This window comes from Chiloscyllium punctatum, chromosome 2, assembly GCF_047496795.1.
Source record: "Chiloscyllium punctatum isolate Juve2018m chromosome 2, sChiPun1.3, whole genome shotgun sequence".
NCBI lineage: Eukaryota > Metazoa > Chordata > Chondrichthyes > Orectolobiformes > Hemiscylliidae > Chiloscyllium > Chiloscyllium punctatum.
The window spans coordinates 91,283,484-91,296,703 of NC_092740.1; the positions used below are offsets into that span (position 1 = coordinate 91,283,484).

The 13,220-nt window shown below is 37.9% G+C and overlaps 1 protein-coding gene across 2 annotated transcripts in view; it reads right to left on the reverse strand.

Annotated features, from left to right (window-relative positions):
- Window positions 1-13,220, reverse strand: part of rasef (RAS and EF-hand domain containing) — a 77,211-nt gene that overhangs the window by 36,375 nt on the left and 27,616 nt on the right. For both annotated transcript variants that reach the window (XM_072585479.1, XM_072585487.1), the window contains exons 4-9: window positions 11,072-11,167; window positions 9,938-10,015; window positions 8,028-8,143; window positions 7,854-7,922; window positions 4,667-4,751; window positions 3,059-3,150 (exon numbers count right to left, since the gene is read on the reverse strand). In XM_072585479.1, the coding sequence (XP_072441580.1) occupies window positions 3,059-3,150; window positions 4,667-4,751; window positions 7,854-7,922; window positions 8,028-8,143; window positions 9,938-10,015; window positions 11,072-11,167 (536 nt within the window). The remainder of the gene's footprint in view (window positions 1-3,058; window positions 3,151-4,666; window positions 4,752-7,853; window positions 7,923-8,027; window positions 8,144-9,937; window positions 10,016-11,071; window positions 11,168-13,220) is intronic.

Below are 13,220 nucleotides of genomic sequence, written 5' to 3' on the forward strand. Positions count from 1 at the left end.
TGAAGGATGCTGAAAAAAAGGCAGGTTAACATTTTAACTACATTTGGTTTACGTAGAGGAGTAATAGTAATGTGACTGGATTAGTAATCCACAGCCCTAGGCTCTAGTGACATGAGTTCAAATCTCATAATGGCAGCTAATACAATTTGAAGCCAATTAACAAAACAAAATGTGGGCACTATCCTTAGTTCTTAACAACAACCTGCTTCACTGGGTCCTTTTTAAAGAAAAGGAAACTGCTGCTTATCTTTACCTGGTCTTGTCTACATGTGATTCCAGACAGGCAAAACACGTGGTTGTTTTTAACTGCCCTCTGAAGAGGCAATTGGGGATGGGCAACAATCGCAAGTGTTGCCAGCAATACCCAAATCACATAAATGTGAAGAAAATCAGTACAGAACATAACCTAGATTCTTTTCTTCCACACTATCTCCAGAGGAGGCAATGACCTAATGATATTATCACTGGATTGTTAAACAAGAGACCCAGGGAATGTTCTGGGGACCTGGGTTTGAATCCCATTTTGCTGATAGTGGAATTTGCATTCACTTATTTTTTAAAATCTGGAATAAAGAATCTAATGATTACCATGAATCCATAACTGACTGTCACAAAAAAAAAATCAGGTTCACTAACATCCTTTGCTAAAGGAAATTGCCATCCTGACCTGGTCAGCCTACAACTGACTCCAGACCCACAGCAATGTGGTTGACTCTTAACTGCACTGTGGGAAAAGAGGCCGGGCCATAAATGTAGGCCTAGCCAGTGACACTCATATCCCATGAATGAATTTTTTAAAACCTTGATATCGAACGATTAATAATTCCCATAAATCATTTCTCAGAACAAAAGTGAACAGCAACGGTCCAAAGCAGATTGAGACTCCAACGCACTACAAAACAAGACTGCTGATAAATATGGCAACAACGTTTTAAAGCATGAACCAATCTCAGAAATGTTTACAAACAAATATAGCTCAATTACTTCAGAATGAAAAATATGAGGTAAAATTGTAGCTTCAGAGTAAAGATTTTGCTTTATATAAAGCACCTTTTAACAACATCAAATCCTACAGTGATTGACAGCTTTTTTTTAACTGTAGTCACCATTCATATAAAGAAACAAATCTCATAATGTGCTGTGGGTGACGGCTTACCTTATCTCAATGGTTGTAAAAAAGTGAAAACAAAGAGGTGGGAGGCTGGTAAGTATTGCTGAACATGTGAGGGTCGGGTGCAATTGAATTCAGCATCTGAAAATTAGGCTGCCCTGATTACTGATGGGGTTAGTGTGTGAGACTAGTGGTGGTGTAGGTAGGAGATAGCATTTTAAAATGTATTCACTGAACATGATCACCACTGTGAGAATGTTAAACATTTTTCTGGCACTACATAGACCTGTGAGTCTGACATCAGTGGTGGGTAAGTTATTAGAGATGATTCTGAAAGATAGGATTTACAAGCATTTGGAGAGGCAAGGGCTGTTTAGGGATAAACAGCATGATTTTAATTCTTTCAAACTCGAGAGATTAAGGGCAGAGCAGTAGATGTGGTTTTGTGTGGACTTTAGTAAAGCCTTTGACAAGGTTCCGCATGGTAGACTAATTATTAAAGTTAGATCACATGAGATTCAGGGTGAGCTTTCCAATTGGATACAATTATGGTCAGAGACAGAGGATGGTGGTGGAGGGTTGTTTTTCCAACTGGAGGCTTGTGACCAGTAGTATTCCACAGGGATCAGTACTGGATCCATTTTTTTTGTTTGTCATTTATTTAAGGCATGGTTAGTAAGTTCGTGGATGACACCAAAACTGGTGGTATTGTGGACAGTGAAGAAGGTTATCTGAGATTACAAGGAGATTTTGATCAATTAGGTCAATGGTCTGAGGAGTCGCAGATGAAGCTTAATTTGGATAAATGTGAGATATTGCATTTTGGAAAACAAACAAGGACAGGACTTATATAATTAATGGTCAGGCCCTGGATAGTGTTGTAGAACAAAGACCTGGGATTCAGGTACATAATTCCTTCAAATTTACATCACAGGTAGACAGGGTGATTAACATGCTTTCAGATCTTTGAGTAAAGGAGCTAGGGCTTGTACAGGTGAGGCCTCTTCTGGAGTACCGTGTCCAATTCTGGTCATTGTATTATAGGAAGGATAGTATTAAGCTGGAGATGGTTCCGAAAATAATTACCAGGATGTTCCCAGGAATGAAGGGTTTCAGATATTAGGGGCTGGAAAGACTGGGTCCTTTTTCACTGAAGCATTGGAGGTTGAGGCATGACCTTATAGAGGTTTATAAAATCATGAGGGACATAAATAAAATAAATAACCAGGGTCTTTTCCCTAAGGTGGGAGAGTTCAAAGCTAGGGGGCATATTGTTAAGGTGAGAGGAGACAGTCCTAAAAAGGACAAGGGGCAACCTCTATACAAAGAGTGTGGCATGAACTGCCAGAGGAAGTGGTGAGTACAGGTATAGTACAAACATTTAAAAGACATTTGGATAAGTACATGAATAGGAAAGGGTTGAAAGAATATGGCAGGCAAGTGGTTTAGTTTGAACAAGTTGGACCGAATGGTCTGCTTCCATGCGGTATGACTCTATGAGCTCATCCAAGACCCCATGACCTTCCAGGCAACCTGCTCCCATTCACTTTAAAAGGCAAGCCTTTCCCCACTCTGTGGAAATGTCACCTCTGCCCTAACTTTTGGATATATATCCTAATCACTTAGTGGTTACTACCATCTTTTCAGTCAGTACATTCCAGAATGTGAATCTCAAATTATTCATATTTCTTCCCAATTATCTTGTGCCTGTACCACTGACGGACAATGCAATCTGAAATCTGGTTGTCTTTCTGAAAATGAATGAGTACAGAATGCTGAAAAATGATAAACTATTGATAATCAAATTGTTCACACTTCATTATTTCAGCAGACATAATAAGGCCATCAATTTTGCCTGATCACCATTTTGGGATCATCTGAATATTACTTTTTACTCAGCACAGAAATTGTACTGATTTTGTGAAGATGGACTAAAAAAATACTTGCCTATCGTATGGTAAAATCTGAGGACTCTGGTATCCAGAATGCTTTGGGCTACTTCTAAACATGGCACTTCCTGGTGAGGAACTTGTTGCATGCTGCAATATTACAAAAAAAATCCAATTATTTGTACATAACAATATTTTGTGTTTAAAAGTCCAAACCTCCTTCTTTAGAAAGTTGTTGGTGGAGGACAAAGGATAGTTGTGATTTATTATACAGCTCTCATTAGGTCTTAAATTTAAATGATCTCCTCTGTAGCTGTAAAGACTTAAGTGCATTTTGCTGCACTTACTCTGTTGGTCTGTTTTCCCTGTACTTAGCATTGCACAACAATATCACTGGCACTAGCTGTTTAATTAAATATTACAGAATCATTAGCTGATGAATGGAGCAACACCTTTCTTCCTTTCATTCATTTGTGGGATGTGGGTGTTACTGGTTAGGCCCCCATGTACTGCATTTCATTGAACTGCCCTTTTAAAAAGTGGTAGTGACCTGCCTTCTTGAATTACTGCAGTCCATGGAAAGGTAGGTACACTACAGTGCAACTAGTGAGGGAGCTCCAGGATTTTGACCCAGTGACAGTAAGGAACAGTGATTTCTATGTAAGATTGCTGTGTGACTTGGAGGGAACCTTCCAAGTGATGGTGCCTCCTTGCATTCATAGCACTTGCCCTTCTGTGTGGTAGAAGTCATTGATTTGGGAGTGTTGTTACAGTACATTTTGTAGTTAGTGGCAGCAGTGTGTACCATGTGGCAATGTTAGTGGGAGTGAATGATGAAGACGGTGAATGGAGTGCTATCAAGTGAGCTCCTTTGTCCTAGATGATGGTAAGCTTCTTGATTATTGTTGAAACTGCAAGTGGGGAATATTATTCACACTTCTGACTTGTTCCTTGTAGATGACAGCTTTGGGAGTTGGGAGATGAGCTACTCTCCACAGAATTCCAAATCTGGCTTGCTCTTTTCTTCAGAGTATTTACACTGTTGGTTCCATTAAATTTTTGGTCATCCATACCCAAAAGACATTGACAATGGAGAATCAGTGATGGTAGTGCCACTGAATGTCAAAGAAAGATGGTGGGATTCTCTCCTTGGAGATGGTGTGAACTGGCATTTGTGGTGTGAATGTTACTTGCTACAAGCCCCATTTTTGAGATGCCTTAAAATGCCTTTTCCCTCAATGGAGTACATTTTGAACTGTCATCACTTTTGTTCAGTGAGTTAATACTTGCAGTAAAATAAAACATATAGTATTTGGCAGTATTGGCTGGTTAAATATTAACCTGGACACCAACAGAACTCTCCCACTTTTTGCTGAATAATCCCATGAGATGTTTTGCATCCTGAGCTAGCAGCTAAAGTTTAAACACAATGACTCATTTTAAATATACTTTCTCTTTGGAGTTGCATGATCAAGTCTAGGAGAAGGATTTGGAAGTAAAACTTGTCACCTCACATTGGAGTGTAAAAGAGCTCATACTCCAATGATGTGCATATAGATTTTAAGTAAATAATGTAACATGTTCAGTCAATAAGCAAGAGAATGTGCTTCACATTACAAGCATTATCCACTTACATGACAATGGCATATTTCAGCTGTACACTTACCAAAGACGTTTTATATTTGCTGAAACTGTTTTCCAGGGCCGATCGTAAACCATCATTGCTATCATGTAGCTTTCTGTTAGCTGACCTGTAAAAGGACAGGGGAAGAACAGATATCACACTTGGATTTCAAAGAAAACTGACTTCTTCAAGAAGGATGTAACATTATATGCCAAGAGAGAGAAATTCAAACCCTTTCATCAGACTATTCAGGGGCATTGGTTTTATACTTCTCATAGATCTGGATTTTATACTCAATGACAAAGTGACAGTACTTGCAATGGACCTTGAAGAAATCAATCTTCGTGGTCTAGAACCAGCTTAACATTTTCTCAGCAATAAACATGATCTGGCTACTCACATTCCCTCCAAAAAAAAGCAATCAGCTCTCCCTGGCACTTCACACAAGTTCACAGGCTTTTTCTGCACTGGAACAACTTTAAGTTAATCATATCTGCGTCAGCTCTCTTGAGCATTTTAGTGTTAAACTCCTGCCTTTCCCTGTAACACATCATTTAGTTCCTATTTAAATAATCATCCTTCTTGAATATCACAATTATACCTGCTTCCAACACTCTTTCGGGCAGTGAATTCCAAACGCTAACTAATCACTGTGAAAGTGTTTTTTCTCCTAGCCCACATTTGACATAATATTTTTTAAAATTATGCCCTCTGGTGTTCAATTGTCTTATAAACAAGAACAGTTTCACTCCATTTACCTTGGCAAGTGACCATATGATTTTAAAACTTCTGTCAGATCTCCTGTTGGCTTTCCCTCCAGGAAAAAAAACACACTCCCAACCTCTCCAATCTATCATTCTAACTAAAATTTATCATCTTTGAAATCATTTTCGTAAAAGACTTAAGTGGTAATAAACCCCAGACTTCCACCTTTTGGAAGTGATCATTTTTAGAATTTACTTTTCCAGTGACAACTCTCCCTGTACACTACAAACAGAATGTGTTTAAATGTAGCCTATATACAAAAGACGCATGTGCAGATGGATCAGAGTCCATAAAAAATCGTAGACACCATCTCCTGTATTGGGAACATATTCTGGGTATAAAATTAACTGCTTTTAAAAACCAGTCACATCTCATTCAATAGATTTAACATTTTAAGAAATTTTAACAGCATAAAATATCACAAATTTTCCGTCACTTCTACTTGATTGCAGCCTACAGGATACCAAATAATGCAGCATATGGTGAAACAACCATTGATGAAAATTTACACGTCTAATTGCACATGTGCAATCTGCAGGAATTGCTGTCAGTTTCAAGGAAATAATGAGGATGACGGTCACAACAAAATTACTTCCACAAAATCCAGGCCATAATATTTTACAACAGATATTTTGGAAAATGTACATTAACAGACACGTCTGGAAAATGAACAAATAGTTTGCTAATTTCAATGATTTACACTGTTCCATCGAGATGAGAGATGGCACATCAAGAACCGAGCAACAGTGAAAAGGATGGCTTTTTCAAATAGTTTCTGGAAACAATGAGAAGACTCCAATACCTCCCAGAACTGCTGTCTTTTTTGCAAAAATAGCTTTAAGTGTGATCAGACCCTCATAAAAGCTGCATTTCTGAGGGGAGAGGGAAACAGTAAGTGCATTTTAAGCATGGTGTTAGGGAAATCTCTTCTCCTCAGTATATGAGCAGCTAAACAAGCAACTTTATCACCAGACCAAGGGAGAGTCCCAAGTTAGTAACAGTAGTTTGATAGATTATTGACATGAAATTCAAAAACCCAAATTGTTTGGCATGGGGACTCATTTTCGCTGACCCGGCAAATTTTAGGATTACTGAATTAAAAACTTCAGTATGGTCCTTTTCAATTCATCCAGTTGCACTTGGTGCAGATGATCTCCCTTTGTTTTCCTCCTGTTCCTCTGCATTGAAATCCCAAGCACAAGCAGTCAGGCCCTCATAACTGCAAGGTCACAAAAGACAGAGCACCCCTGCATAAACAGGTACCCATTCAGATAGGAACTGTCAATAAACCCCACTTAATCTAAACAGCAAAATCTCTTCCAGGATTCTGATGGCTTGCAGCAGAATTTTGTTGAGTGACTTGATTGAAAGCCCCAAGTGTTGGATGGTGGAAGACGATCGTGGGCTATATCTAGCAGACATCCTGTTGTCTGCCTTGAAAACAGTGGAATTTTCTGATTGTTGTGAAATTAAAAAGCACTGTGGGTGTTTTATTCATTCACAGGATGTGTCTGGCAATTGATCAAGCAGGATTTGTTGTCCATCCATAATTTCCCAGAGGGCAACAGAGAATCAAACACAGAAGTGTGGATCTGCAGTCACATGTAGGACAGCAGTTTCCCTCCCAAAAGCACATTGGTGAACCAGATGTTTTTTTGCCTATCAACAGTTTCATGGTCACCATTAGACTCTTACTTAATTCCAGGTTTGTTGAATTCAAATCCTACCCAAATCCACACAACATTAGCGGGTCTCTGGATTAATAGTCTAGTGATTATATCCTAAGCCATCACCTTCCCTGGGTATTGCCAGGGTAACAAGTGCTCAGTGATTGAGTTCTTGGTGTGGGTTCACACCTCTTGAGGAGAACCCTATTTCTCCTGTCTGTGTCACCCTCTGCATGTACTTCTCATGTTGTAGAATATGATATGGCAACTACTGTCCCCCCTCAGCAAAAACTTCCAAGTTGCTCTCGTACTTCTCCACAGTGCTTCACCAAGTTTACCTGAACACAAATCAAAAACACCTCAGCCACAGTATACACAGTTGCCCTTAAAGTAGCCTAAGAACATACTTCACCTTGATTCCAAAAGTCTTTGTTTCAGTTGTGAATAAGAAAGGCATGGCCTGCACTTTGATTGATCAATTGTGGTACATTGATTTTAGTGTGTTGATTAATACCAGCAGTATCTTGGTCACTCATGTTCAGCACATACAGGAGCACACCCTTCTGAAACATTTCAGCTGGCTCATACTGCCTGGAGATTAAACAGCAGCATGTCTCATGCTATAAATCAACATGTAGTGTTGCTGCATCCATTATCATTTCAAATGTGCACACCATGTTGTGGAAATATAAATTCACCAGCCTATAAAGGATCAAAGTATTCAGAAACAACACATAGACAAGAGATTATTTACCAGTATAAAGTGTTATTGAGCAGTTTAAAGTAAAGATACTTACTGAAGCATTTCAATCTGATGTGTTAGGCTGTCCCTATCATCCGTATACCCTCTGACCATTTCATGATTCCTGCAATATATGTAAAACAGAAAGGAGGTTAAAAAGTGCATTTTTTATACAAAGCAATAAAAATGATCACAATTTAACTTGAAATCCTCATTCTATTTATTTTACCGTTCTAAATTCAAACTTTGATCTGCATAGTCACTTTTCAAAGTATCTATTTCACTTTGCAGCAGCATTATGTTTGTCTGTGCTTCAAGTAGTTCTTTCCTCAGTTTATCATTTTCCTGTAAAAGAAGCCAAAAAGAGAGCATTAACATTGCTGAATTCTGTTTGTGAGCCTCAACACCCTTGTTCATAGATTTCATTTATATACTATTTTAAATTGACAACAGATTTTATAACAAAATAATGCAAATTTTTACATAAACTCGTCTGAGCCAGTCACTTACTTCCAAGCTGACCACAGGCTGCTCTCTCACTAGATTGAAATGACTGGTGGTATATTTACCTGAGACTCCATGACCCTCATGTTAAGTGCCAAAGATTGGGAAGGGAGGCATCTCTATGAAAACTTTAGCTGGTACAGAAGTTGAACCTGCACTGTTAGCATCAATCTGCATTGCATACCAGTCATTCAGCCAACTAAATGACCCCAGGTACCATATGTAAGTCAAGTATTTGTCCCAGAAGGAGGAAAATGAACCCAGAAGGAGGAAAATGAAGGAATTCGCTAGTACAAGACACTCTCATGTTACTTTTGTACATGTTCTGAGAAGATACATCAGTGAGGGAACAGATCTCTGTGCAGACTGGAAGCAAGTTACCGCACCATCTTTGGACCACTGTGAGTATACAATGGGAGAATAAAGAGAATAAAACTACAAAATATTTCCATACTCTCGACATTTCCCCTTCTATCTGTTCTTAAGGAGTACTTCCCTTCCTGGTGTAATTGTACAGAATTCCAACAATAGAACATTACACAATGAACTTTAAGAAATATAGATGTAGGATGCAACACTGTAATGCTTGATTTTGTACTCATCAACATCCAGAAAGCACACTTCCAGATTACAGCAAAGCAAGCAGGTGTGGGAGTCTGGCCAAACCATTCACCTTTCCCCAATAATGAGCAGCAGAAATTAATTCTAATGCCTTCACTGCTAACTCAGTAGTAATTGGGGTTGTGGTTGCACATTCTCACATTCAGTTTTTCACTAGATAAAAGTCATAATGCCATTGGATAAATAGTTTTAAAAAGACTTTATACACAGATGAATGTTTGTAGATTAGTCAATGAAAAGAATGCTGATATTTGAACAATTGCTTTCAGATGTGGGTAATAGTAATGAGAGCATTGGATTCACTTCATGATTTTACACTTTATGTACAATGCTACTCAACAACGTCAAACAAGTGAATGAAAAATCTAGAATCTTCACACCTAAATGATGCAACTCAAATTTAATGCAATGAGACTGCTCTCAGCAAATTTCAAAGACTCACTTTCTGTGGCAGGATGTACTATTACAGTTTATACAATCTTGCAAAATAAAAAGTATAGTAAGTAAATTAACTACCTGGCCACATGATAATGTATCTGAAACATTAGGAGTTTCCATATTCAAAAAGTTGAAAACTTTATTGCCAAGATCAAAATAATGATTCTCACATAGCTGGATATTCTTCAGATTTCTTTGCATTCAAACCTACAGTTTTCTTACAAAGCTACTGCTGTACTGTAAGTAACAGAACAGTTTTAACATAATCTACATAGCAAAAAACAGGCAGGAACAGATCCGCCATACTGTATACACTGCACCCAATTTTACCTTTCATGGCCTAATTTTAGTTTGGCAAATTAGTTTCATTTACAAGCATCCTTAAATTTGTTTATATATTGAAAAGGAGTTGAAAAAGCACACAAGAAATGTGCCCAGAAATTTTAAACAGAACATAGTTATAATTATACTTAATTGCAAAACCAGATTTACTTCTACTTGTTGAATGTTGTCTGCATTTCAAGAGATTTAGTAAAATCCCAGTGTTGGAACATATGCACATTTGTGTTTTCTTACCAAAGTGAAATCATTTATTTTTCTTTTCAATGCAACAGTCTCCTCCTTTGGACTAAATGATCTGTATTGTTCTTCTAACTGTAAGAGGAAAAGAAAGCGTTTCTACATTTTCCATCAGATTGAATGAAAGCAAATCAGGAAGAACATTTTTGTACAAAGTTACAATGGGTAAAACTTTCCGATACGCAGCCTAAATTCAGCATCAAGGAGGAGAAAGTGATGACCACAGATGCTGGAGATCAGAGTCAAAGAGTGTGATGCTGGAAAAGCACTGCCAGTCGGTAGCATCTGAGGAACAGGAGAATAAAATCATTCCCGATGAAGAGCTTATGATTAAAATGTCGATTTTCCTGCTCTACAGATGCTGCCTAACCGGCTGTGCTTTTCCAGCACTACACTCTTTGACTAAGTTCAGCATCAGGCAACACTTAAGCATCACTTTCACTTGGGAGCAGGTTGGCTTTTCTAATGTGATTATATGGTTCTCAAGTCAGTACAGAATCAGATTTGAGTAGACTAGTGAATTTTGTAAGTAATACAGTAAGAAGTTAGCACCCCTACCTTTACCTTGTGGTGTCAATGATTCTGGCACCATTCTAAAGGGCATTTGGACAGGCATTCACGCACTGCAAGCCAAGAGCATCAATTGGGCTCTAAGAGTGGATGGTTGCATTGAAACATAGAATCCCTTCCACCCTGGCTTGGTCTACCTATCGCCGACGACTGGACAGACCTTCACCCCAGAGGCCAATACAATGCAATCTCCTTCCTGCCTTCTCAGCAACATTGACCTTTGCCACCTGATCTCAATCATGGCATGGCAGAGACAAACTTTGCCTAAGAGGACAAAGCAGCAGATACTTGCCTGCTTTTTATTGTATGCAGTCAGGATTGGCTCGCCTACAGAGAACCTCACTGAGAAATGGAAATTAACTCTGCTGAGCTAGGCTTCTAATGAGCAAGCATGAGAGGTAAATATACTAAAATGGATTCTTGACTTTTGGCAAAGTTAACTCCACGTGGCTTTGCAGTTTGTAAAATTAAACTGATGCTAATTTTCAGCAAAATAAATCAAAATCCCTTCAGATTGCACTCTCATGCTATTTTAAAATCAGCTTTGGAGACAAACCTTACCTTTTTCAGTTTTGTTACTGTTATCTGGAGTTCATTTACATTACCATCATATTGATGTTTTAGGTTACTGAAAGCAAACTCAGCTTTTCTTTGTTCCTGTAATTATAAAGCCAGATAGTTTGAGCTATATAAAAGCAAATTGTATAACGCAACAAAAATATTGCTGACTCAAACTACAAATACAGTGTAGTTTGAGTTAATATCTTATTTTACACGATCAGCAACACAACTGACATCCCAAATAATTTGCACTTCTGCCATAATACTCCACTTTTCTACAAATGAGGGGGTAATGATTAATTATATTTCAAATGGCAAGAACGTGAAGACACCTTTGAGCAATGTCAGAAGTCTTAGAAGAAGTTCTAAATCTCAGACTCTCAAGGACCATAGTTAGAAGACTCACATTAGGTCTCTGCTCCTGAGTATTACTGAAACGTATATCAAATTCTTATCAGCAACGCCAAAGAAGAATTAAATTGAGTCTGCAATCAAATTGAGTTTGTCTAAACCTAATTCAGACAAAATCTACAGTCAGAAAAAGACTTGCATTTCTGAGTCAGACTTTATTGAAAAGATTCGTAAAGGTCCAGTGCTGACGTACTGTGCCACCCAACTTCAAGATAATTATACGACACCAGGTTACAGTCCAACCGGTTTATTTGAATCTGTAAGCTTTCAGAGCTCAGCTCCTTCCTCAGGGTTGGTATGATAGAAAGATGTAAGACATAGTATTTTTAGCAAATTGTTAAGTTTAAAATTAGCTGCCCTCCGTGAACTCTTTAATCAGTTAGGAGGTAGACTGCTGACTAATAAGAAAAATCCAAATTCCCTTCAAGTCTTAGTCCCAAGATAAAGCTTTTATCAATGTACAAGAGGTGATATCTCAACTTAGACAATGCAGTTTAGGTGTGAGGTCCTGCTGCAAATATGTCTGTTTTAAGCTGAGGTCAGGTTTTGTTTTGACTGAGAAAAATCTTGAATGAAATAATTCCCCCCCAATGTGCGCGTGTGCGCGCACCTGTGTACATCTGTTTGTGTGTCCGTGCCTGCATGTGTGTGTGTGTGTATTTGAGAGCAGCTAATTTTGAAGTTGTTAATGTTTTGCTTATAAGTACCATGTCTTGTACCTCTCTACCATACCATGCCTGAGGAAGGAGCTGAGCTCCAAAAGCTTGCAATTTTAAATAAACCTTTTGGACTATAACCTGGTGTCATTTGATTTTTGACATTGTCCACCCCAGTCCAACTCCAGCATCTCCACATCAAACACAATTATATGTTTTGGAATGATAATTTGTTGCTGTAGCAACATGCCTACTCCACTAAAATGTGAAGTGACTTATACCCCCAAATCTCAAAAAAAAAAGTTATAAAAAGCTGTAAGTTGTTCTGACCCACTAGTTTTAAATGCATAAACTCTTTCTAAAGCACTTGAGCCCAAAATCTGACATCAGGCACATCTTTTCAAAACCATAAAGATACTTGCTCCAGACTAAAACTACATGCATGCTCCTTTACAAGTCAGAAATGTTATTTAAAGTACTAATTCTATTTACCTTACTGATTTGAAAACTATTCAAAAATTGTTTTTAAATTATTAAGTATTTATTTAAACAGTGATTACATGGTGATATTTCAGGTTATATTTATAAAGCATGGAAAATATTACAGAGCAAAAGACATTAACGTATCTTGAAATCAAAAAACTGATAAATATGAATATCATACTCAGTGCACCTCTATGAAATATTTTCAGTTTTGACCTGGGAAATGAACCTGTTGCTCTGAGTTACAGTCAGCCTCCCAACTGAAGCCAAAGGTTTTCTGGAAAACATTCTATTCCAAATGTAGAATTGTATATATCGATTATAGGCAAGAGAGTGACAGGAATGATGAGTGTGGTTACTGCATCTAGTAATATTACAGCTGGGATCTGGACACAAGTGCACATTTGAATTAACAACTTCAAATGAAGGTCATAAATAAGAAAGTAAATATTTAACAATCACAATACACTTGATGCTTTATGTTATCAGCATTGCCTTTCCTCTAGCACCTGCAGACAATTATAACATAAAGGAGATCAAAATAAGGTGTGAAATATTGTTGTAGAAATTGTTGCCCTTTCCATATATGTTGTAGAAAG